At 35.4% G+C, this 27,641-nt stretch overlaps 1 protein-coding gene across 4 annotated transcripts in view; it reads left to right on the top strand.

Annotated features, from left to right (window-relative positions):
- Znf407 (zinc finger protein 407) overlaps positions 1 to 27,641 on the top strand; it is a 517,696-nt gene that overhangs the window by 335,407 nt on the left and 154,648 nt on the right. For all 4 annotated transcript variants that reach the window (XM_087188891.1, XM_021242148.2, XM_004861950.3 and 1 more), the window contains one exon: positions 570 to 748. In XM_087188891.1, coding sequence (XP_087045017.1) covers positions 570 to 748 — 179 coding nt within the window. The remainder of the gene's footprint in view (positions 1 to 569; positions 749 to 27,641) is intronic.

Genomic DNA, 27,641 nt, shown 5'->3' with positions numbered 1-27,641 from the left:
TTGGTCTGCCCTCAAAAGGCCTACACCATCATAAGAAAACCACAGACACTAACACATTGCCCGAATGTTGGGGTGGCATTGGGGTAGCTGCTTCTAGCTACATTTCTTTCTTCAAACTGTCATTGGAGCCTTACATAGCAGCTCAGTTGGCAGAACTTAAAAGCCACAGTCTTTGTTTCCTAAATATGCTAAACTCAGTGGTGATAACAATGCTTTTCTTTCATACCACTCTTCAGTGATGATAAGTGTGTTTTTGGGGATAAGGAAACACCTTCACTGCCCTCAAGTGGTACCAGAATAATTTGATATTAAAATAGTGGAGCCTGGGATTTTTGCATTTCCAGTTCCTCGTAGAAGTGAATTGCTAAGGTAAAAGACCAGCTTATAAAAACAACCAGTCTTGTAGAATTGATGTATTTAATAAGTTAATTATTATGTGAGTGCAGCACTTAGAATTCTACTGAACATAGTGAAAGGCCTGTATCAGTGTTAGCTAATAATTATTATTTGTGATGATAATGTTACTGATTTGACCTTAATTCGATTTACTTTTCTTTCTTACTTGGTAGGTCAAACTGTGCTGAAAATATCCGCAAACACATTTTACATACTGGCAAGCATGAAGGAGTCAAGATGTACAACTGCCCCAAATGTGACTATGGGACAAATGTCCCTGTGGAATTCCGCAACCACTTGAAAGAACAACATCCTGATATCGAAAACCCTGACCTCGCTTACTTACATGCTGGTAAGGGACTGAAATTATTAAAATATTTGTCTTTGATAGGATTTCATTTCACTGATTATAACAGCTGTAATGCTCTTTGTATGTTACCACTGTCTGTTTCAATGGAGGAGGGTATGCAATGGTGTCTGCTTTAAGGCCTGTACAAAAGGATACTCTGCTCTTACTGTATCCAAGTATGAAAACAGACCATCTCAACTGTATTTTATCATAAAAGCAAATTCAAAATACAGTTAAGCTGAAGTGATAATTCTTTAACTTTCATATTTTGATTAACTGGTAAAACTTAATTTTTTCAAAAACAAAAAAACCACACCATTTTCCTGAAGTATACCTGGAAAGGAGAAGAATGTGAATGAGGAAGGTAACACAGCATCTTGGGGGTTAATAAAATACTGTTCGCTTCCCAGAAACTAGGGGGGACTCATCTGGGTCTTAGGGACAAGCTGGAGATAGCAGCAGTAGCCAGTTAATCTAGCCTCTTGGTTTACATACAGGTCAGTCATTGTGGAAGGTATGAGATGCAGCAACAAACACAGGGTAGAGCATATCTGTTCCTCTAGCCCAACTTGTTGTTTAATTAATGAGATTCCTTGAATGTTGAATTCTTCTGTGCAGAACAATGTAATGATGAATTGCGGTAATGAGGTCCCATTTGAGGAAGTACCCCTGAAGTAAACTTAGGGAGGAGTCATAAAATGTAGCCCAAACAGCACTGTGTTAGTACTGCCAGTGGATCCTAGGTCTGTTTAAAGCAGATTTTCTGGTGCCTTTTAATCTCTGCTTCTGTCCTCCTGGTCACAGGACCTCAGGTAGGCTGACCTCAAAGAGCCTCATTTTTCAGGTGTAACTGTGTGAGGACATCACTTAACAAGGCCATTGTGAGAATTTAAAAAGATAATGCTGTGGAGCTGTTAGCACAGGATACTTCAGTGCCAAGTGTGTCACAGACAGTGTTGGTGAGGGTGGGGATCATAGTAGTTTGTGAAACTCAAAGGGCATTCAACCAAACCCAGGACTCTGCAAAGTATTTCAGCCAAGTGTGTTCACATTGTCTACATTAAAGGAAATAAAACCTCATGAGTAATTAAAGTTAGAGTAAAATGTTTAATATATTTGACATTGCTTGTGTATTAGAGGAATACTTGTTTGCTACTGATGTGTTTTGTCATGTTTCTAAATTTAATTTCATATGATCAATGTACTTAATTCATGGTGTCTAATTTAGCAATCTATTGTTGCAGGGTTGTTTTTGGAAAATAAATAAGAGCAGAGGTCTCTGCTCTTTTCATTTTGGCAACGATGTCACTGTACAGGTTTTTAACTACATAGTTTATCAGCTTTAATCCACGCAAACAAATAAAATCAAGTTAGAGTATCTCTGGCCATCTGTACCTCTGGGTTTTCATAAATAGGAGAGCGAGTACAGCTGCTGGAAGTGCTGCCTGCAGAAAAGAGCCATGCAACACAAACTGCCTGGTCTGGGTTGTCAACAGAGTCCCCTGTTCCAGATGTCATTGCTCCAACTGCTTCCCAGAACAGGACTGACATCGTTCCCTTTCACTGCCCCAGTTAGACATTAGGGACAGTTTTCTCCCCCCCCCCATATAAAGAAAGCATCTTTAATTTTTAAAAGAATCAAATGCCAATGAAAAGAGGATGTTTGTTGCAGGCCATAGCCAAGTATTCTTTTTGTGTTCTGCACAGTTTGGTCTGCACATATGATCTGTGTACTAGTGATGCTAAAGGCTATGTGCTGATGTGTTTTGAGGCCTCATTAACAATACAAAAACATTTTAAGGAAACTCATCCTTCTTCCCTATGTTTGTGGTACTCTTGAATAGATAGTCCTTGTTTTCTCTTTAAACTTTTATACTTATTTTAGAAGTATTTTCCTACCTAAGTCATAGTAGCATTTCTGTTTTCATAAGAGTCCTATGACATATGGGGGTGTTGACTGTCTGTTTTTCTCTATGCATGGCGATTGTGCTATGTCGTCATATTTTCAGCCTGATAAACTTCACTTTTAAGACAAAACTTTTTAAAAAGGTGAAAGTTTTTGAACTGACAATTTTTAACCTTGAAATTCTAAATGATCTGTGATATATTTCATTATGGTGTTTTAATCAGACTTTTACTGGCCTCTCACCCCTGGTATTTGGTGGTGGTATCAGGTGTGCATCTGAGGAACTCCCTAGTGGGAGCTAGGGCATAGGGTCCTGAAGTGTCAGGAAGCCTAAGGGTGGTTGGTGGCTGCATCTTCTGGTATCTGCAGCATCAACAGGCTGAGAATTCTGTAACCTAAATTCAGTGATGTCATTCAGTTCTTTCAATAAAAGATTGAATTTAAGCAACCCTAAGCTCCGTGGTCCCCTACCCCAAATTATTTTATTCCTGCCCATGTTAGCCCATGTATTATCAGACATCTAAAAGTCTGTTCAATGGAAAACATTTAACAAGTGAAAAAGATTGCAAGTTGTGTAATTTCGGGTATTTTAAATTTTAGTTGAGATCGTATTTGGAGATTTATCTATTAAAATAAGTGCTATTTTTCTTTGAGAGCAGTTCTGAAAGAGGCTTCCAATGTTGTGCTATTCTCTTGGGGTTGCTACACTGGTGTATAACTGTAACTGCATTATGAGGTGATATAATTTATAAAATTCCACAAAACTAGACCTCAAATACCCAGTTTAGGCCCCTGCTGGGCCATTTTGTAAATTTTGGCATCTCTGGATATCTCTGGACTTCAGGATTCTTCTCAGTGAATTAGTTTAAATGAATGTCTTATAGTCCTCTTGGCTCCAGCAGTCTGTTTCTGCAGATGTGGCTCATAGGTAGGAAAGGTCCTAACTTTATAATTCCTTTGTATTTTTCTTTGGAAACATTAACTCTGTGGGCCTCAGTTTTCCCCTCTTTAAGCTGGGGATAGAGACATCTACCACACAGGGTTCATATACTCTAGATGAAATAGTACTAAATCTAAACTATTTGATGTGATAATAGCCTGAAAGGTTGTTTGGGTTTTTTCTTCTCTGATAAAAATTTATGGTTGGTGTTTTTTCCTCAATATTTTGTGGGGACTAGTATAGAATGATATTGGTATTATTTTCCATTTTGTACTTAAGAGAATGAAAATGTTCATGTGGATTTTAATTTTAACATCAGGATATGTGTTATGACTTATGTCTGGATGTCCCCCCAAAACCTCATGTGGTCATAGGTGGGGCTTTTCAGAGATGGTTGGATCTAGAGTGTGTGATCTAATTAAATATGTGACGCTGGGATTGATTCATTGTGGGATGCTAGGAATAAGGGTGCCCCACCCATGGTGTGAGAGAATATAAGAGATAGAAAGAGGGCTGCTGCTTCATTACCTCGCTGTTTGCTGCCTTGCTGCCTTCTGCCTGCCATGAACTGTCTGTCCTCAGTGATGGCCTTTTGCCATGCCACCATGCTTTGGAGCCAGCCAACAGTGAATGGAAACATTTACAAACTGTGAGCTGCAATATACCTTCCCTCCTTTAGGTGTCAGGTATTTTGCCTCAGAAACAAGAACAGTAACTATGACAGTATATATCCTTATTTGAAATGCAAGACAAAAATGGTTTAGTTTTTTACCCTTCAACTATTGAGAAATGTAACATTTAATGTGCAGTCAGTTTGAAATATTTTTTCTGGTTATCTTTTTGTTAACTATTAGTAATAGAAATCAACTTCTAGTTTAAAGATATTGTATTTACAGAAAATAACCTGAATCATTTCAGTCCTTTCAAATTACTATAGGCATTTTTTGGGCCCAGTAGATAGTGAATATTGATGAGTATATGAGATCCCTAGAAGGGCCTTTAGACTGGTAGATCCATAGCTGTGCTCCCTGTGTCAGTTACATCCAGTTTGTTTGTAGTGATGTTCACACTCTCTGAATTCTTGCTATATTTTTATCATGATTATCTCAACTATTTATGGAAGAAATATTAAAGTTTCCCACTATTATTGTGGATTAGTCTGTTTCTTTCTAATTCTGTTAATTTGGGTCACATATTGGAAGGTATATCACTAGGTACTCAGAACTTTAGGAGGAATATATGTATTTCCTTATAATTATGTTTCTTTTTACCTATGGCAATACTTCTTGCTATAATTCTACTGTTTCATATTAGTGCAGCCATACAGCTTAACTATAAGCAGCATTATAGTTGCATTTTATTTTATTATCTACTGTGACAATGTTAATCTTGTATGTGAAACACCATCTTTTATTTAGTATTTTGTACTTCATAAATTTATTGATATATTTGTCATAGTCAGAAACCAAAACTATCCAAATGGACATCAAGTAGAGTACATACAGACTGAATATTTGCAAAATGGAATAATTTACATAAGTGAGTGTAAATGAACTACAACTGCAAGTAACAGTATGACATAAATTTCCTAGTCATTTCATCGGATGAACCAAGATAGACACAAAGAAGTCCATTCTACATAATTCCATCTATGTTAAATATAAGCACAGGAAAAATTAACCTATGGTCTTAAAAATCAGAGTATGTTTTCCCTGTGAGCACTGATTGCTGGAACAAGATGCATTGGTACTCATAACACCGCTTTCTTAATCCCAGTGTCAGAACCTCCATATTCTAAACAGGGTCTTTTAGGATCACTGTAGATCTAATATGACAAGATTTTGCAATCACATTAACCCCCACAAAAATTGGTATTAAATTAGAAGTGGTTATTGTACATTGTAATTTTTCGGTCATTGTGCATTATAATTTTTTCTATTGAGTGAAATCCATTTCATCTCAAAAATTATCTTGATTTAATCTGTACAGTTTTAGCAGTTGTATTTCTGCCAGTTCTCTTATCCATAAATAAGCTCAGTGTTTATTCACTACACCTTGAAAAAATTAAATATTTGCCTCTGTTTGCAACACAAGTAGCCTCCACTCCATGTGTGGTTCTCTTCAATAATTATATCTCACTGCAGATGAAAACAACATTGAGATTCCATCTCACTCCAGAAAGAATGGCTGCTATCTAGAAATCAACCAATAACAAATGCTGGTGGGGATGTGGGGAGAAAGGAACCCTTCTCCATTGTTGGTGGGAGTGCAGACTGGTGCAACCACTATGGTGATGATCAATATGGAGATACCTCAAAAAACTAAGACTAGAGATCCCATTTGACCCAGCTATTCCCCTGCTGGGTATCTTCCCAAAAGAATTAAAAGAGTCATTCCACAGAGGTATATACGCACCTATGTTCATAGCGGCACAGTTTGTAATAATAGCTAAAACTTGGAAACAGCCCGGTTGCCCATCAGCTGGAGACTGGATAAAGAAGATATGGATTTTTAAAAAATAACATGGAGTACTACTCAGCCATCAAAATGAGAAACTAGAGTTATTTATAGCTAAATGGATGCATATTGAGGCCATACTCTTAAGTAAAATAATAGGACAGACGTGTAAATATGGAGTGAGAAACTGAAAGTATAAATAAGAATCAAAATGTATAATAGATAATGTGAAACAGGAAGAAAAGGTCTAAAGGGGAGGGTGAAGTGGGAGGAGTAGGGGAAAGGAAAGAAGGGGAAGGAAAAAATATGAGAAAAGGAAAAAAGGGAAACAGTCTTTGTAAATAGGAATGGGTGGAAGGGTTGAAGGAAGGACAGGGGAATGGGGAAAAAATAAGAACCAAGATATATTATGTAAAGGTACAAATTCCCAATGATGAATGTCATCATATTGTACACCTAAAATGTACCAATAAACTTAATGAAAAAAATTATATCTCAGATTACTACAAATATGACCCCACACAGAAAGGGGAATGAAGGTAAAAATGACCACTGGGGTGGGAGGTCTTTGCTGAGTCTCTAAGGATTGTGCCTAAGAAGAAAGATGGTTTCCTCACCAGTTTCAAACAACAGATTTACAGTTTGCCTTTGCTGCTAGAAGACCCTTGTTGCTACTGAGTTAAAAGGTTGTTCATGGACAGGTTCTCACTTGAGAACCCAAGGTCACGTGGCCATTTTCCCAAAGTGTGAGTGCTACAAGGAATCTGTGAGATTGATTTAATTATTTCATATTTCTATCTAAGTAGCTGAGACTTAAATGTTTGTTTTCTAAAGGCAATGACAACTGTGTTCTCTTTGCAGGAGAAATTACGCATTAAACGATGATATGGTACTTTTCTTAATTTCTGTTATTTTTCTTCTGTCATAGTTTTCTATCATATTTAAATTCATTTTATTTTCATTGGTTCCTAATCAAGATTTAATCATTTAAAATGTATATGAGATTATTACTGGTACAGAGTGATAGCACATGAATCTATCATAGTCTCTTCACAAATTGGGAATTTTACACTTTTCTCCAAGATAATTTTGGTGTCATTTGTAATGTTTTTATTTTACTGTATTCCATAGAATTTGTCTCTACCCACTTATAAGAATATTTAAATGTAAAAATTTCACTTTTATCAAAACCTTATATCCTTTTCTCTTCCTAATCTTAACTAATTCAGTACCGTTTAAGCTGTACTTAACTTGATTCCTTAATTCTAATGAAGTTTATACTCAGACAAACTAAATTTCATATTCTAGCTCTGATCCCATTTGCTTAATCTATCCTAGTTAAGGAAAAATATATATAGCCCTTTGTCTCAACTACTCCCTTAGTTAGCTATATATTCAGAATTCCTAATATAAAAAACTTTCTTTATCATTAATTAAAAACATTGAGGTTCTACCATTTATAGCCTTATAAAAATGCAGTCTTTTCCCAGGTTCTTCTTGATCCTCTATTTCCAACCCTGTTGCTTTCATTGCCTTTGTTAGTTGGATGCTCTGACAGGTCATGACATCTAGTGCAATAATTCATTTTATGAAAAGGTCCAAAAAAAATCTCTGAAAATCTGACAGTTTCTTATTGGTTCTCCTTTATATGAACCAATTATTACTTCAACCTGAAAAGGAACAAAGTTTTTTCTGACAAGATTGCCTTTGGTAAATCCATGCTGACTCACCCCTATTAAGTTGTACTTCTCCAAATGTATCATTAAGCTCATCCATAAGTATCATCTCAAATTTATTTCCTAATATAGATGTTAGATTTACAGGTCTATAATTTTCAGCCTCTCTTTCTTTCTTTTTAACCTTCAGACTGGTTTCCATGTTTTCCAGTCTCCTGGTTCTTTACTGCTAACAAAAGACTTCCTAAAATAATTAACAGTTCAACAATTGATCTTTTCACCCCAAATATCATCCAGGAGTTAATTTACTATTTTCCTTCACTGCTGCAAAAAATCTTTGTTCCTCTTAAACTCAAATCAGCATGCTCTAGTGCCTTCTGCTATAGCTATATCTTCAATGTCTGTCCACTCTGGCTCAGTGAATTGGTATTTTGGTAGCTGACCTATTGCTTCACTCTTTCTCACTTTGGCCTCTGTTGGAATTTCCAGGTTTAGAATAAACTATCTTACATACTCTGTAGTTGATGGGTGAATAATGTCAGAGCAATATTTTTATCAGCCTAGTTTTTTTCAGTAATATAATTGTATCCACAAAATTCTCACTCATGGATGTTTATCAGTAAATGTGTTATTCACTGATGAGTTAAGCAGACCTTTTGAACTTGTCATCATTTCCCTTTTATTGAATAAATACTGAACTAGGCTTTTTCAAAACTTTCTAATGATACATCCTTAAATATTTTTAACATTTTATTCTGCTTGAGAGTAAATATATTCTCTAACTTTTGAGAAGATAGCATAAAATCTTTTATCTGTTAGCATTATAGAACAGTGTTAGAAATGTTTGCTGCATTCTGTCTAGCCTACCCAGTAGCTACTGCCTTCCTGCAGTCTTACAGGAGGGTGATCCCTTAGCTACATGATCTTTCAAAGAGTTTTAAAGTGATCTTCAATTTTTTTGTGTGAAAAAAAAAAAAGCATTGCTGGGTGTGTTGGCTCATGCTTGTAATACCAGCTACTCAGTAGGTTAAAGTAGAGGACCACAAATTCCAGGCCAACTTGAGCAACTTAGTAATACCCTATCTCAAAATAAAGTGAAAAACAGGATGAGGATATAGCTCGGTGTTCCTTGGGTTCAGTACCTAGTACAACAAAACAAAATGAAAATCCATATTCTCTGCCTTCCCAGGAGGCCTGTATAATTCAGAGCCACTATGAAACTTTCTCTAGTGTTTCTTGGCTTGCTACCACAAGGTGACACAGGCATATGGCAGTATGATTACCTCATCAGCAGGTGAAATTGTGATCTTATCAGGACTAGCATTTGCAGCATTCATGAACTGGATTCTGAAAGTTAAAATAGTTTAAAAGAAAAAAAAAGGAAACAAAATTGTGATCTTATCCACCCTGACAACTTCATTTATCAAAATTTTAAGGAAAAAAATTGATTGTGGAAAGTTATAGTAGGGCAGTATGATCTTATCAGGTAATTGATGTGCCTTTTACTTTTTATAGGCCTTTTATCAGCTGTTTAATTCAGCATAATTTATATATTTTTAAAATTTACACAAACCCTAAAACCCATGTTTTGACCCCAGCTAAAAGGCATTTTTATATGAGAGAAACATAGAATGTGTTGACAAGTCCTATTGCCATCACTATATAACAGGTTATTGTTTCAATTGAAGCCATTTAATGAAAAAGAATTACAAAATTTTCACATTTAGAGACATTCTGATATATTTTTTATCTTTGAAATTTAGTTCAGAATGTGAAGTAATGGATATTAGTAGTCTTTTGTAGTTTCATTTATTTCTGTTTGCAGTGAGTGAATTTATTATTGTGCAAGTTTTGATTCCTTGAAGTATTTTTTTAAGCATTGTTACATGTAAGTTGCAGAAAGAGAGTTCTCTATATCCTTTGCCCAGCTTTGCCAAATGTTAGCATCATATAACCACTGGAGAATTCTGAAAACCAAAGAAATTAGCATTGGTACAGCACTATTTTTACATTATACTCTTTATTCAAAGTTTACCAGTTTTTTCATTCATGTAATTTTTTCTTTTCCAGAATCCAACCAATGTTTCAAGGATTCAAGGTCTCTTTGGTTGTCATGTGTTTAGTCTTCTCCAGCCCATGGCAGTTTTCAGACCTTCATAACCTTGCCACTTAAAGAGTATAAGTCATTTATTTTACAGAATGTCCCTTAATTGGGGCCAGTCTAATGTTCATTCATGATTTGGTTGAGGTATATAAGAACACTGTGTTTTGACCAGAGATGGTCACCCGCACCTATGGAATCAGATGGGGTCTCCAGATTGCTCCATCACAAACTGGTCATTTCCCTTTTAAATTTGTACCTATCTTGGAGAGATACTTTCAAATTTTGCCAATAGCCTCTTTCTTCTCAAACATTAGCACACTAATTTTGACATTAATTAGTGAATTTTGCCTAAACAAGAGCTGTGGTGTTCAAATGATTACTTTCTTTCCTTCATTCTTTTTACCTTTTTTATGGCTCATATCTAAATATCCTCCCAAAGCCTTCTGCATTCATAGATGGGGAGTTTCAAAGGTGGCTGGATTAGGTAGGGTGTGTGAATATGGATTAAGGGTGTGATGCTGGGATTAAGGGTGTGGATAATGGAAGCCTCACCCTGGGTATGGGTGGCACCAATCCATAGATTTGTATCCTGGATGGAACATACAGGGACAGAAAGGAGGCAGGCTTGCTCCTGCTGTTGCTGCTGCTTCTTCTGCTTCCTGACCATCCTAGCATAATTGTTTCTCCTCTGTGATGCCCCTCTGCCATGCTGCCCTGCCTTGGAACCAGCTGACTAGTGACAGAAACCTCTGCAAACTATGAGCTGAAATAAACATTTTGTCCTTTGACTTTGGCTGTCAGGTATTCTGTCTCAGTAACAAGAAAAGAACTAAGACAACTTTTAATAATTGGAATTCTGTAAGGAACACCTGTCCTTTCCTAATAATTTATTTGTTCTATTTATTGTTATTAGCATGAACTACTCCATACTACTCCAGGTTTGGCCACTGAGCACTCTTTCAGGTGGGTCCCTGTGCCCTTTGATGGGCAATCTTTATGAGCATCTCTAATTACTGGCACTACCACATGTTCTCAGCTCATCTTGTGTTTTCCTTGCCCAGAACCTGAAGTTGACTACTTCTTTGAGGAACCCTGGATTCTTTGATATGAATGTGGTATTTATAAACCAAGCTATTTACCCTGCATGTACTCATTGGTTCTGTGTACCTCTGTTTCTAGACTTTGCCAGTAGACAGGCTAGAAAGTATGTGTTTGTATGTATTAATTATTGCATTTTCATGAATATACATAGTTCTAAATCTTACGACCTTGGATTAAATAACAGTTTTTATTTTTGTTTTTGGTGGGGTTTTTTTGGGTACTGGGGATCAAACTTGGGTCCTTGCACTTGTGCAGCAGGCAACGAAACCACTGAGCTAAATCCTTGGCCCTAAATAACAGTTTTTTTGATATGACATCAACAGTACTAACCTACCAAAGAAAAAGAATCAATAAATTGGACATTATCAAAATTAAAAGCTTTTGTGCTTCAAAAGACACCATGAAGACAAGGTAAGGAAAACCTATAAAATAGAAGAAAATATTTACAATTATATCTGATAAGGGACCTAGATATCAGAATACATAAGCCACTCTTAATCACTCAACAATAGCAAGGCAAATAACCTAATTAAAAAGTGGATAAAGGATCTGAAGATCAGTTTTCCCAAAGCGAATTTACACATGGCCAATAAGCATACAGAAGTTATGTTCAACACAGTTACTCATTAGGGAATGCAAATCAAAACCAAAATGTAATGCCGTATCTAGAATGTTCATTTCTTTAGGCAACTATGAAGAGAACTGCTATAAACATTTATGTAGGGGTTTCTAAGTGTAAGTTACCTAGAAATGAGATACCTGGGCAATATGCTATGTGTCTATTTAACATAAGAAAACTGAACTATTTTCCAAAGTGTCTTTACCTTTTATATTCTCACCAGCAATGTATGACAGTGCCTCTTGTTCCACATCTTCATCAGGACTTGATGTTGTCAGTTAATTTTTTAAAAAGTTGCTCTTTTAGTCATTTAGTGGTGTCCTGTGGTTTTAATTAATTTTGACTGATAACTAATGGGTGTTGAGTATCAACTCATATGCTTATGTACAATCTGTATATTTCTTTAAGTATCTTTTGTAATATTTTACCCCCTTTTCCTTGGGATTGAGTTCAGATAAATTTGTTTGTGTGTGTGTGTGGGTGTGTGTGTGTGTGTGTGTGTATGAGTTTGACACAAGGTATAACCAAAAGTTTGTAATACTCTTCAAGTCCAATTTATTATTTTTTCTTTATGATTTTTACTATATGCTAATTCAAGTTACAAAGAATAACTCATATTTTCCTCTAGAAACTTTACGATTTTGCATTTAGATATGTGATCTATTTTTAGTCATTTTATATAACATGTGGGGTGTTAGTTAGTCAAGGTTCTTTTGTTTACATATAGGCATCTTTTATGTGTTCAAAGCACTATCCTTCCTCCCACTGAATTGCCTTTGCAATTTTGTTGCAGCAAGTTAGCAGTTATTTCTTTGAATCAGTTTCTTTAATCTCTTTTAGCATATAAATTTCTAAAATTAAGCATACATCAGTTTTAATTTTATCCTTAAAAGGCCATAGTTGGATACATATATTTCCCTTCAATTTCGCATATCCCACCTCTTCATTGTTCTCTGATCTAATTTAAACTCATCAAGAATTTGTCTAATTTGTCACTGTCTTCCTGTTCTCTTGAATGACTTTTTGACTGAGAGGAGCTTACTATCCCATTCAAAAATCTAATGGGCAAATAAATTGATATCTGTATATTTGTATTCACAATGTAGTGCCCAGTGAAACTATTATTCTTTAATCCTTATGCTATTAGATAAGAAAATATTTTTGCTTTTTGCTTATGATATGATTCTTTGTATTCACTATACAGTTATATATTACCTAACAGTGGGAATACCTTCTGAGAAATGCATTGTTAGGTAATTTCTTTCATCGTGCAAACATCATAGAGTATAGTTACACAAGCAGAGGCATTACTATAGACATAAGATATATGAGATATATCTATATTTATGATAACTTCTGTTCCTACAGCCATGATGAACAAAACAGCATGATATTAAATCAAGTATAAGACAAAGCAATGCAATCAAGAGGCTACTTTATCTCACATGTAAATGAACTTTTATAAGAGTGTAACTAGCTTGTTTCATTTAGCACAGTGTCCTCTAGGTTCATACATTCTATGGCATGTGCCAGAATTTCCTTCCTTTTGAAGGTTGAATGAATTTTTTTTTTTTTTTTGTGCCAGGGATTGAACTTGAGTCCTTGCGCTTGTGCAGCAGCAGCAGGCAGTGAAACCACTGAGCTAAATCCCTGGCCCTGAATGAATATTTTTAAAATTACAAGTTCCAAAGACAATTACTAGTATCTTTTTTCTAGTTTCTAGACTTGCTTGTCTTAGCAGTATTAAATAGGTGTGTTGGTTGATGAGGAATCATTTACAAAAATATGATTGGGTTGAGGAAAGTGAAAATGGGAGTTAATACAAAAACTATACTAATTGCCTTGAGCCTATAAAATTAAATATACCAAAAAAGGTGTTACATGATATATGCTAATTAGCATGTGAAATATATAAATCGTGTGAGTAAATTTTCTAAATTAATCTATTGAAAAATAAATAGAACATTTGATCTTATAGACATGCTTACTTTCTTATTGTTTCATTTTTTTCCAAGTAACATTAAAAAAACTTAGATACATTCTTTTAATAGATGAAAATCCATCATTGTAAAGCAGTCACTTGAATCACCTAATAGCTTTTATTGCAGCAGAATATAGCGTAGGCCCTAACTCGATAAAACAGTATTTTTGATGGCTGGTCTAGATCCTTCTTAAAACGCTCTGCTCAGACACATTCACTCTTGTCAAAGCTATTAGTGCCATTTGTTGAGTAGCATGTCAGTGTGATTGGCAGGAAGTCTTTCTTCTTGTGAGAAATCATAATTTTAGTGCATGCTTAAAATAAAAACCTAGCATAAGTGATTTCCTGTTTGTAAAGGGAAAGGCAAGTTCTTTTGCATGTATCATAGATTAATTTATTCAAATTTCATGGAATATAAGGGTTTTTTTTCCTTTTTGGGAGACGATTTTTGGGAGGTGGGAGAGGGACTATCTTTCAAAATTTCCTGTACACTTCTTGCTTGTTTTCACTATATTAGAATGAATTGCAGTGAAAGATTCTTTCCATAAATTGACCAGGGAAAGATCTAATTTCTCTTATCTTCAATAGAATCCATGCCTCAAACTAATGAGATCCTTTTGCATCTTGGACGAACATTGCTGTCAGTTAATCTCTATTAGTGATAAATGTCTTACAATGAATCAATAAGTTGGTATTTGTAAAGTACTCTACTTAAAATAGTACCTGGTCTATATTAAGTACTTTTAAAGTTTTTAATTAATAAAATATATAATTAAAATTACTCTATTTCTTCTCTGTTGTTATGTCGGTAGGTGTGCTCTTAAGAGAAAGGCTCAATACTCCAAGTTATACTTTATGTTAATATAGATGGCCAGGATGGTTGGCACACTTGTATATTTATGTTTCTGTAATTTAATCTTTTTGTAAGTTCATACATCTTGTTCTCTGCTTGTAACAGACAGACTACTTGTTTTCAATCATGTGTTAATATAAATTGACAGAGACATGAGAATGCCCTCTTGTCATTTTAGAGTACTGACAAGTGCTGCTACAATTAGTTTTGCCCTAAGTTTTGTTATTTAATAAGACACTAAATTCATAACCTTTTCCAGTGTTAAGTACCACATTTTAACATTCTTTATATGAGTAATTAAATATTTACTGAATCTATTGATATTTTTATAGATCATCTAGTCAACATAGAATTGTGGTATTTCTTAGTGTTTTACAAATAAACCACAGATAAAATTAGGCCTTGTTAAATTAACCTTGTTATTTAGACAAGGTAAACTTCATGCTTAAATCAAGGACCATATAGAGCATGTACCAAACGTAGACCCTCTTATGCACATTTGATTAAATTCTTTGGACTTAGAAGTGTTCTTGCCTTTTAAAAGCATGTTAGAAACTATGTTTGCTGTAGGATGAAAATGGAGCCGTACCTTGTGCAACTCAAGTGTAAACAAAAATAATGCATCTTAATCATGTAAAGAGAAGGTAAAGAGTACTTGATTTTATAAGAATTGAGAAATCAGAGGGTGAGAGAAGGAAATGGTCTGAGATCTCTGTTCAGGCAGAAGAGACTGTAGGGACCGTAATGTGTATGAATGGAGTAAGTTAAAAATTGGATTGTTCAGCTGAAAATATTAAAATGCTGAAAAAGGAAGGTAGCTCTTTGAAAGAAGCTGAGTAGCACATCAGGTTTCTTTTTGTTTTATTTTAATGTTTTCCTAATGTATTGTCTTCATCTGTATTTGTAGCTTTTCCCACATGTATAATAAATTTTTTTTGTTATGTATGCTTTTAGATCATAAGTCTTTTACTGTGAGCCTGAACTCAGCTCAAGAAGTAATTTTGATTTTAGTTATAATCATGTCACAGTACTTAATATATGTTTTCACTCTAATTTCTCTGTGTCTAAGACAAAATGTGTTAGACACGTTAGAGATATTTTATGTTCATTTTGAACATATCAAACTTTATAATGTCTTTTTATACTGACAAAGACATTTGATATCTAGGACTGTGTGTTTTTAATTATTTATGGCAGGATCAATTTGGGTGTGTTCATGTTCTAGGCATTAAGATGTCACAATATTCACCTATCATATTAATATGAAGTCATTTCCACTCAGTGTAGAAAACAATATTTTATCATCATAGAATAAACTGAATGTTTGAAATAGACCTAAAATATAGCATGTTAATGTATGCAGATACAGTACTTTACCTGAGTATTTATATTTAGTTGTACCCTATTTCTGCGTATGTTCGTTACCAGTGTCCTTAATGACCCACCGTTTTATTATTTTAGTTTATTAATACATGTGTGTAGTACATAATACATCTTTATTCCTTTTTTCATCCCCTTTCCCTTCCCTTCCTCCCTTGCTCCTTCCCTCCCCAACTCGCTCCTTCCCTCCCCCATCCTTTAATACCTTTTCTTTCTTTTTTTTTTTGGTACATGTTTTCAGTACCTAATGTTTACATTCCTTGTATGGAGTTGATACATGTACATAACACATCCAGATTCCTTTTTTCATCCTTTTTCTCATCCCCCCTCCTTCTCCCTCCGTCTTTGTTCCTCTTCTTTGAGAATGATGTGTCTTTTTACTTTCTATTATCTATCTTTTATTTTGCTCTTATTTTTATTCTGAGTTTCTCATAAAAGAGAAATAAAATGTGATATTTAAGCTTGTTTGTCTGATTTACTTCACTTAACATGGTCTCAAGGTGCATCCATTTTTCCTGCAAGTGACTCAAGTTTATCTTTGTTTTTGGCAGAGTGTAGTACTCCATGATGTGTAAATTCCACATTTTCTTTATCCATTCATCTGTTGATGGACACATGGGCTGCTTCCAGGATTTAGCTATTTTAAATTGTTTTGCTATAAATATGAGTATACACGTATCTCTGTAATATGATGTCTTTAACTCTTTTGGGGAGATACCTAGAAGGGGAATAGCTGAGTCAAATGGAATTTGTAGTTTTAGTTTTTTGAGGAATCTCCACACTGATTTCCATAGTTCTTGTAATGTTGAGCATTTCTTCATGTATTTATTGGCCTTTTGTACTTTTTATTCTGTGAAGTGTGACCCAGTATTAAAAAGACTGTTGTCCTCACCCCACTATTTGTACCTCCTGAGAAAATAAGATTTTCTAATCCTGTACCATTTCCCCAAGTGTATGGCTATTTCCTTCTGTTGCAAAGCCAGTGACAGGTAGCATCCTTGAAAATTTGGGTACTTTGAAGTCAGTGATGCAGCAGGAAAGCACTCATAGACATTTCAGAGGTACAGTAAACTAGGCTCTCTTTAATACATCCAAATTATTGATTTAAAAAATCATTTTTGTGTTTACAGTGATAATGAAAAGCTGAAATAATTTTTAAACTTTTTTGGTGAGAAAGGTTTATAAATTCTGATTTCATGAGATTGTGGTTTCTTATTTCATGTTGCAAATATGTTTCAAAAGACCTGAGAAAACTAAGAATTGATTTTAAGAATGCGTAACTGTTCTATTGAAATACGCTGAATTATCACCAAATTTTGAGTGGGATAGTTTGTTTTTGTGATATCTTCAGTGATTGCCATAACTTACTTTGTACATTCAAAAAATATTTACAGGGCACCTACTTAGAATTTGCCCTCCCATGCTGTACCGGGCATCAGTGAGCAAATAAGCATGTTCCTGGATATGAGGGCTCTAATAAAAACGTATAAGGTGCTTTTTCAAGGTGCACTTGAAGAAATGATCTATGTGGAGCATCAGGAAAGGCTTCTCACAACCATTTTGTTTCTACTTCAGAGCCTAGGAAATATCTAGAAAGTTGCACAGGACCATAATATCGATTATGCCCAAAGCAAGCTGTAAAGAGTTAACCCCACAGTTGGCTTGTTTATAGAAGTGAGCCTGGCTGAAGCCTACATGCCAAGGTCAGAGTAACTTGCACCCAAATTTTATTCCCATAACTGAAACCTTCAGACTAGAAGGACAATGTTCTAATTACAATCATTTATTTTGTCTATTCTGTTCCTAATTTGAGAATGCTTTGTCTTATTCTTTATGAGCCTTGTTTATATTAATTTCCATAGAAACTACACATCACCTTTACCCCAATTGATTGCCAGTAAAAGTCAGTGCCTGGGACTGTCCAGGCCGTTGTCGGTTACACCGGCATTCGTTGTCCTGGCACCCCACTTTCTCTCTTTTAGTTCTGTCTCATGGTGTATTTTTTTTCTCTTGGGCCTGGGTCGCACACTGGGCAGGTGAAGGCTAGAGACTTACTGCAGAAGTCTCCAGCAGAAAGTAACATTGAGCTAATTCCATTTTATTCTAAATAGTTGTCCATACTATATGTGATAACTGTTTTATACAAACACTCACCATTTGCCTGATATTAAGTTGTTCTTAAGAATCTCATCTCATTTAATTTCCAAAACTAACCCATGGTACTATAAATTCTAATTTAATGATGGAGGTAGAAATTAGGCAAAGTGGCTGACACAATCTTGTAAGACTAGTAATAGTCTGGAGTTAGCCTTTTATTCCAGTGTAACCACTGTTATGATCTACTCTTGGTAGCAGATAATTGACAGTGTTATATGTGACACTTGGATTAAATGTTAACCATCGAAAGTGTGTTTTATCAGTCATGATTTGATCACGGAAACAAAGCCACTTTGAGTTATACACACTAAGAAATTTATTGTAGATATTAGATTGTGAGAGTTAAAATCTTAAATGTGGTCCTAATGAAATGATTTCAGTTTTATGTATGAAACCCACGTTAAGAAATTTCAAATGTATTTGCCATGTTATATACATATCACTTGTTGGATTATTTTGGCAAAATACTATTTTTTTGCCATATCTGGCAGGTAGTTAAATCAAAAACCAAATTTTCAATATTAAGTTTAAAACTTTTAATTACATAACTGAATTTGATTTCATCACTAAAATTTTACTGATACTGTATTTACCTGCTGTTACATAAATATCATGGGGAAAAATAGTATCTTAAAGATTATACTTGCTAGACTGGAAGCATTATGTTTGTACAATGTCCATAACTTACATATTATTATATCTGTAGAATACTCATGTTAATTATGTTTGCATTTGTTTTTCATGAGTATATTGTCATTTTAATTTATTCTATCCTTTTTATTCATGACAGTAGTTTTGGCATATACTTATGAATGGGCCACATAAAATTCTGAATTCTTTTTCCTTTGGCTTCTTTTAAAACTTTTAATGTTATTTATCATACATGTAGTTGTCATGATTTTCCTCAAAGGTTTTTCCACAGGCATGGTGATCTCATTCCCAAGCCTCATGCACAAATAGGTTACCTCTTTGAAATGTGTATATTTTGTATGACTTTACTAATCTATTATTTTATCATATTCTGGTTAAAAATCAAAATTTGGACTTTCTGTACCGGCTACCTTTGGGTGCATTTCTAGGAAGTATTTATTAGAATGATCTTTCCACTTGTTTTTTTACTCTGGCTGTGATATTAACTTTTGTAATTAAGATGCCCTGTCTCTTTGACACATAGTAATCCCTTTTAGCTCTTCTTAATTATTTTTTACCTCCAATCATTTTTATTTTAATTTTAATCATTTACTCCTGTACCACTCCATTGGTCCATTTTAAATACTAAATGCTGTCCCATTCATCCTCAGTAACCATGCTGAATTTTTCTGTCCTTTTTAATATTTTGGTTTTATTGAATGAAAGTAGATTGTACCTTCTCTAAGAGTGTCTTAAATAATTGCCACTTACGGGAATTAAGAACTACAAGAGAAGGAAAATGCTGACCCATAGACTAAGAAGAGGGAGAAAACGTTCCCACTGGGTCCAATTTCCTAAGAAGGACCATCAGGATAGTGACTAGGGTCTGAAATTATGGTCCGAATGACCTCTAGAAAATGATTAGTTCACAAAAGAACTTGCCTTTATTTGCATCAAGCAAATAGGGGTAGGAAGCAATTACCCCACCAGAGATAGAGAGCTCTCCCTTGTCCTTGACTGGCTAGGTTATAAAAACTTTTAAAGAGAAAATAATTGTTAGGGCATAGAGAACCAGAAGAGAGCTAAGGATAGACATACTCCAAGGCACAGAGTATACTGGTTTTGATTATGGGAATTAATTAATTCCAAAGGTATATTTTTGATCACATAGAGTACATTTATATAATTTCATTTGCTTTTAATATGGATTCATTTATCTAAACTTGCATACCTAAAACATGTTTTAGGCGTTCACATTCCACTTTCCTTTTACATTGCTTTTCATTCTGAAATCTGCACTCAGAATGAATATTGAAATACTGGAATTGAAATATGTGAAAACTTATCTTTATTATTTTAGTTAGATTTTTATGTATTCACTGATAATCACTATATTGTTTATTTAGAAACAAAGCTTAAGATATTAAGTAGATTTTTATATATATATTCTCTGATATCTGAAAACCACTATAAAAACTATATTTTCAGATCTTTTATTTATCAAATACAGACACAGTTGAAATGTAAAGGAAGAAAGCAAAGTAGATTTCAAATATTTAATAAAAATAGACATTATACCTTTTAAAAAATCTTCACAGGAATTGCATTTTTATTTTAAACTTGTACATGGTTAAGTGATGATGGATACAGCTTCATAATATTTATCAAACTCTGGATAGCAAAAGACATGAAAAACAATCAGGAAGGGGAAAAGCAAGTAAAAACAAGTTTCACAATCAATTAGGAGAAAATACAGTACATGTAACAGATAGAGACAGGATTACTATAATTAGTATTCCTACAAGATCAGTATTCCTGATATACAGATACCTCCTTCCAATTGATCTTTTTAGAAAGGTAAATTTGAATAAGCATTTTTACAATGCTGATTGACAGAAATATATGCAGAATCATTGAACTTTATTACATTTCACTGCATCAAGACAATGAGAGCCCACTTTATCAATGGGCAGAAGCCTGCAAATTGGATGGACCCTCTAGGAAAATTGGGACTCGTGCATTACTGATGAAAGCATTGGAAAGTAAGGCAGCTTAACTTTTTTTAAAATTTAAAGATTTTTTAACTGATACATCACTCTGTATATATTTATGGAGTACCAGGTGATGTTTCAATACATGTATACAGTGTATTATATTTAATTAAACGTAATGTTAAGTATTTAAAATGCACAAACCGTTTGACTCAGCAGTTCCATTTTTAAGTGTCAGTCCTGCAGATTTAATATACTTCTTTATAAGGGTACTGTGTTGTCAGTGTTTGTAATAGGCAAGAACAGGAAACCCCATAATTGTCATCTGGAGGAACTGTTTTAATAAACTAAAAGATATTTAAGTAGTGGACAAATACACAGTTGTTTAAAAAATTGGATATAAATGTATTGATATGGCCGTGATATCTAGTTGCATGCAAAAAGAAAATTGTAGATTACTGTGCCTCCTGTCATCATTTTGTCTTAAAAATCCAAAAATAGGGCTGGGGATTTAGCTCAATGGTTCTGCCGCCTGCCTCGCAAGTGCAAGGTCCCAAGTTTGATCCCTGGTACCAAAAAAAAAAAAAAAAAAAAATCCAAAAATAAAGTGGATATAAAATTGTGTTTGAACATGAAGAATCAAACAGGTAATGAACCCTAATTTACTGATTTTGATAATCTTAAGGGATTGGTTTAGATGGTAAATGACTACTTTCCATTTATTTTCTTTATATAACTCTTTTTGCAATGACTTTTTTCATAACTAATACATATCCCACTTAAGAGCTTCTAAAAAGGCATTTTAAATGACATATTGAGTATGGCTGTGCTTTTTAGAAAATAGACCTAGTATTCAGGAGGCTGAGGCAGGAGAATTGCAGTGAGTTCAAGGCTGACACTGGGCTACATAATGAAGTCAAGGCTATTGTGAACTGCATAGCAAAGCCATGTCTCAAAAAACAGAAGAAAAAAAATAGAAAAAAAACCCCTAAAATTTCAAGCAAGCTTTTCTGTATTTCACCGTTTCCTTTTAAGCAACAATAGTGACATAAAAGTACAGCTTTTTTGTATTTTCTACTTTGTATTGCTTTTTATAATAAAAAGAGAAACCAGCAAGTGTTTTGTTCAGTTATATCATGATTGCTAATGTGGTATAACAGAAAAATCATTTTCTTATGATGAGACAAACCCAACTCTGAGCCTTTCTTGCTGTGTGACTTTGAGAAACTTCTCCCCAGTATCTGTCTGCATGAGCTTTTTTATGTACCAAATGAATATATAAACCTACTTGTGTGTATAGTCATGTGTATTATGAGAATGAAATTACACATGTAGTCTCTATTGCATGCCTTTCAAATAATAGTTGCCCATTAAATTATCAACTTTTCTCTGAGGTGTGAACATTGGAAGAAACATATAAGTTCACATGTTCCATGCAGGGCTGGACATGTGGGTAGAACCTGTGTCGTCACAGCCCTCATGGAGCTTGCTGCGTGAGCAACAGAAATAATATAGGATCAACAAACAGTTTATACCAGCAGGAGTGAAGCCTGCTAGAGCAAAGAGCTCTTAGGATAAAGTCTAATGGAATCATTGAGGTGGGGAGGGGAAAGTGTTAAAATCCTGCCAGGCTGAGACCTGAAGAGTACCTGTGCACACGCATGATCCTTGGAGGGAGCAGAGTCCTGGAAAGCCAGAGAGAGAGAGAGACTCCAGATGAGGCTAAAGAATTTAGTGGGTGACAGATTTTAAAAGTGTGTTGAGAATTTTATATGAAGTTTTTATATGAGAAATCAGTGAAAATTGCTAACAGGGGTGACATGATAAGATTTCTAATACTAGCTTTGCTCCTTGTTACAATATTTAACTTTCCTGTGCTTCTGTTTCCTTAAAAACACAAAGGTACTAACTACTGCTTTGTGGGACTTTTCTAAGAGAAAAAAGTAGGTTTCTATGAAGATTAGTCTTTAGGGCCACCATGATTCAATTAAGAAATATCTACAGAGAGGATTGGATTGTGAGGATGCTGATCTTGCTGTGGTGTTTTCACACAGAGAGGTGGGACACCAGGGCCTTTTTTCACAGGAAGCAGCTTTATTCATGCCAGCACTGACTCAGTGGATTCATATCCAAAGGCTGAGTGCCAAACATGGCGTAGTTACATCCTTTTATACAATTTTTGTGTCTTTGCATCCCTTATATGGGCATACACTAACATTTTACAGTCTTTTTGGACATACATTAACATTCTATGACAGGTTGGCAATGATTTATGCTACAGTTACATCAGAACCACACCATGTGTACACAGAGGCTGATATCACTATGTTGTAAAAAGTTCCCACCTGGACAGGTCATGAGGGGCCCTACCATAATCTTATCAATAGATTAACCCATCCAGGAGTTCATAGCTCAGTAGTAGAATATTAGGAAATGGGACCTAGTTGGAGGAAGTAGACCACTGAGGGCATCCTTTGAAAGGTATATCTTTTCTCAGGTTCTTTCCTTCTCTTCCAGGCCACCATTAGGTGAGCAGCTTTCTTCTGCCCCAGCCCTTCTGTTTCTTTCTTGGAACTAATCATAGGCTGACTGCTCTGAATCTGTGAACCAAGATAAACCTTTCCTCCTTTAAACTGTATATGTCAGGTGTTCTATCCTACCAACAGAAAGATGACTAATACAGTTTCTATCCTAAAGCTCACTCAGTGAAAGGTCTTTCCTTGCTTACCAGGATCCTTCCATTCACCTCTAACCCTGCCCCAGATGAGTTGGAGAGAGATGGAACTCACATTTCTTGAGTATGTTGCTTGATTTTCTTTCATTTGGTTTTTAATTGGAATTTGAACCATGTGCATAAAATGAGCTTTCTTTCTTTCATAACGTTTGTTGGCCCACAGTGAGCAGAGTACAGTGTAGGAAGGGGAAGTAATCCCCCCAACTGAATCCATGAAGTACAGCTGGGTACTTTATGTCTCTACCCCTCTCCTGTTCTCCCAGATGCCTGAGTCAAGGATTTCTATGGAGTGGTTTTTTTCACATTGCTTTTCAGAAACTGTATTGATGGCTTCTTTGATGCACTTTATAACTACAGGGGTCTTCTTCTAATCCCTTGTAGCTTGCTAGTTTAATTGCTTACCTTGCCTGGTTATCTGAAGGTATCTGGTATCCCTGTAGCTACACATGTTACTTATGCTCCCTGACTCTTTGCTCACCTTCCCTTAGCCAGCCACTGGGGTCCTGCTGCTGGAGAGGCCTGTTGAGCATGTTTTCTCCACAGGTATTTGATTCATGAAATACAAACTTGTATGGTACATTAATTGAGGGATCAGATTCAGTACAGACATGGAGAGAAAAACAAATGCACTCATGAACAAGTTATTATACTAGATGGCTAAGTAAATATTTGAATATTTCAAAAATAAACATGGATATAATAAATCATAATTGCTCTGAGTGGCACTTAAAAGGTTAGGCGTGTAAATTATTTCTTTTTGAAGCAATAAATGAAGTTCATGCAGTTGTTTTCCTTCCACTTACTTCCTATTACACAGCTTATGAGGATGTGGAAATAGAGCCTTTTTGTGTGTGTGTGTGTGTGGTACCAGGGATCAAACTCGGGATCTTGCTCTTGCAAGGCAGGCGGTGGAACCACTGAGATAAATCCCCCGGCATGAGTATAGAGCTTTTACAACAGAATACTATGCTTCAAGCTGAACTCTGTAACGGATGCATTTGCACAACAGTGGTGCCAGTGATAATTCATTGACGATTATAATTGTTCCTTCACATTGAAAGAGGACAAAGCTGTTGTAGGGCCTGAATTGTTTCCCCCTCATATAGATTCTCCATATTTCCAGTGACTTCTGCAAGATAGCATGATAGTGTCAGCATAAAAAAATCAGTGTTTACATCACTGGATATGGGAACTCTGAGGTTGTAGATCACTAAGTATTGGCTCTGAGGCTACAGGGACACTTGCTAAATACCACCTTCTCTGTAAACTGGATAACATGGGCTAAATACCACCTTCTCTGTAAACTGGATAACATGGGAAAGCTTACAAACCATTTAGTGTCAGGTACCTATCGGCTGTTCTTAGTGTAAACTACACAGAAGAAGTGAGTTGTAATTTTTATGTCTACTCACATCCTTTCTATGCATATCCCTGCAACATAGAAAGTGGGCTTCTTAAAGCTGTGGAGTGTACTAAAGGTTCAAGATGCTTGTGACCAGAGAAAAACTAAGATTATCCCACCTGTCTTTAGAAGTTCTTCTTAATCTTGAGTGGACTAGCTTGATTTTTATCCCAACTATAATGTTGTTGACAAACATGAAGGAAAGACAAGGAAATGGGCGTAGCCCTGGCATAAACTGTAATCAGGGTTCATAAACAGGAAGCTAATCAAGCTTGACTTTAAAACAGAAAGATAACTTTTCTTTTTTTGTGTGTGAAATTCTTTTATTGGTACATTTTAGGTATACAACACAATTACATTTCTCATTGGGAATTGTACCTTTACATAATGCATCTTGGTTCTTATTTTTTCCCCATTCCCAGCCCTCCCTTCACCCCCTCCACCCTTCCCTATTTACAAAGACTTTATTTCCATTTTTTCCATTTCTCATCATTTTTCCTTTCCCTTCTTTCCTTTCCCCTGCCCCTCCCACTACCCCTACCCCTTTGGACCTTTTCTTCCTATTTTTCATTATCAATTATTCATTCTAATCATTGGTACATTTTAGGTATACAATATAATGACATTCATCATTGGAAATTTGCACCTTTACATAGTCTCTCTTGGTTCTTATTTTTCACCCTTGCCCAGCCCTCCCTTCAACCCCTCCATTCCTCCCTATTTACAAACCTTCCATTCTTCCCTATTTTTCCATTTTCTCATATTAATCCCATTCCCTTCTATCCTTTCCCCTAGCCCTCCCACTTCCTTCCCCTTTGCCCCTTTTCTTCCTATTTCACATTACCTGTTATACATTTTAGTCCTTATTTACACTTTCAGTTTCTCACACCAGAGAAACTATTTGGTATTTATACATGTGTTTCCTTTTTATTTCACTTAAGAGTATCGCCTCAATGTGCATCCATTTAGCTGTAAATGTCTCTAATTTCTCATTTTTTATGGCTGAGTAGTACTCCATTTTATAAAAAAAAAACCCACATTCTCTTGATCCAGTCTCCAGTTGATGGGCATTTGGGTTGTTTCCAAGTTTTAGCTATCACAAACTGTGCTGCTATGAACATGGGTGCACATATATCACTGTGGTATGATTCTTTTAATTCTTTGGGGAAGATCCCCAGCAGTGGAATTGCGGGGTCAAATGGGACTTCCAGTCCTAGTTCTTTGAGGTATCTCCATACTGATTTCCACAGTGGTTGCACCAGTCTACACTCCCACCAGCAGTGGAGCAGGGTTCCTCTTTCCCCACAGCCCCGCCAGCATTTGTTATTGGTTGATTTCATGATAGCAGCCATTCTTTCTGGAGTGAGGTGGAATCTCAGCATTGTTTTCATTTGCATCTCTCAAATGACCAGTGATGTTGAACATTTTTTCATGTATTGATTTGCTATTTCTACTTCTTTGTCTGAGAAATGTCTGTTCATTTGAGATGCCCATTTTCAGATTGGGTCTTTAAATTCGGGAGGTCTGATCTTTTTAAGTTCTTTATAGATTTGAGATAGTAGACCTTTGTCTGAGGAAGAGCAGCTGAAGATTTTTTCCCACATTGTGGGTTGTCTCTTCACACTGCTCGTGGTTTCACTTGCTGTGCAGAAGGTTTTTAATAAGAAGAGATCCCACTTGTTGATTCTTTGTGCCAGTTCATGGGCAACTGAGGTTTTGTTCATAAAATCTTTTCCTACACCGATGTCTTCAAGGGTTCTACCTAACCTCTGTTCCAACTGGTTCAGAGTTTCTATTTTAATATTTAGATCTTTAATCCATTTTGATTTTAGTTTAGTGCATGGTGAGAGATATAGGTCTAGTTTTAATCTTTGGCAAGTTGAAGCCCAATTTTTCCAGCACCATTTATTAAACAGGCTATCTTTCCTCCAGTGAGGGTGTTTGGCTCCTTTATCAAAGATGAGATGGCTGAATGTGTCTGGCATTGTTTCTGCATCTTCTAATCTGTTCCACTGATCCTCAGGTCTGTTTCTTTGCCAGTACCATGCTATTTTTATCACAGTAGCTTTGTAGTAGAGTTGCAGGTTGGGGATTGTGATACCCTCTGCCATGTCTCTGTTACCTAGAATTACTTTTGTTATTCTGGGTCTCTTCTTGCTCCAAATGAATTTTTGGATTGTTTTCTCAAGGTCCATAAAGTTTGCTGCTGGGAGCTCAACTGGAATTGCATTAAATCTCTATAGCAGTTTTGGAAGTATGGCCATTTTCACTATATTAATCCTTCCTACCCAGAAGCAGGGGATGTCTGTCCATTTTCTGATATCATCTTCAATCTCTTTTCAGATTGCCATAGTTTTCAGAGAAGAGGTCTTTGATTTCTTTTGTTAGGTTGATTCCTAGGTATTTCAGTGTTTTGGATGCTATTGTGAAAGGAATTATTTGCCGTATTTCTCTCTCAGTGAGTCTGTTATTCGTGTAGAGGAAAGCTATTGATTTTTGTGTGTTGACCTTGTAACCAGCTACTTGACTGAATTTGGTTATTAAGTCTAGAAGACTTTTTGGTGGAGTTCTTGGGGTCTTCTATATAGAGTATCATGTCATCTGCAAATAATGACAATTTGACTTCTTCATTTCCTATCTTTATTCCTTTTATTTCTTTCTCTTGTCTAATTGCCATGGCTAATGTTTCCAGAACTGAATTGAACAAGAGTGGTGATAGTGGACATCCTTGTCTTGTTCCTGATTTTAATGTGAAGGATTTCAGTTTTTGACCATTTAGTATGATGTTGGCTGTTGGTTTTTCATAGATGGCTTCTATCAGTTTGAGGTAGAGACCATCTATTCCAATTTTTTGTAGGGATTTTATCATAAATGCATGTTGGATTTTGTCAAATGCTTTTTCTGCGTCTATGGAGATAATCATATGGTTTTTGTCCTTGGCTCTATTGATATAGTGTATTGCATT

This window comes from Heterocephalus glaber, unplaced genomic scaffold (assembly GCF_053883595.1).
Source record: "Heterocephalus glaber isolate CG9 unplaced genomic scaffold, H.glaber_assembly_v1.0 deba00000331, whole genome shotgun sequence".
Classification (NCBI taxonomy): Eukaryota; Metazoa; Chordata; class Mammalia; order Rodentia; family Bathyergidae; genus Heterocephalus; species Heterocephalus glaber.
This window is presented reverse-complemented; position numbering and strand designations above follow the sequence as displayed.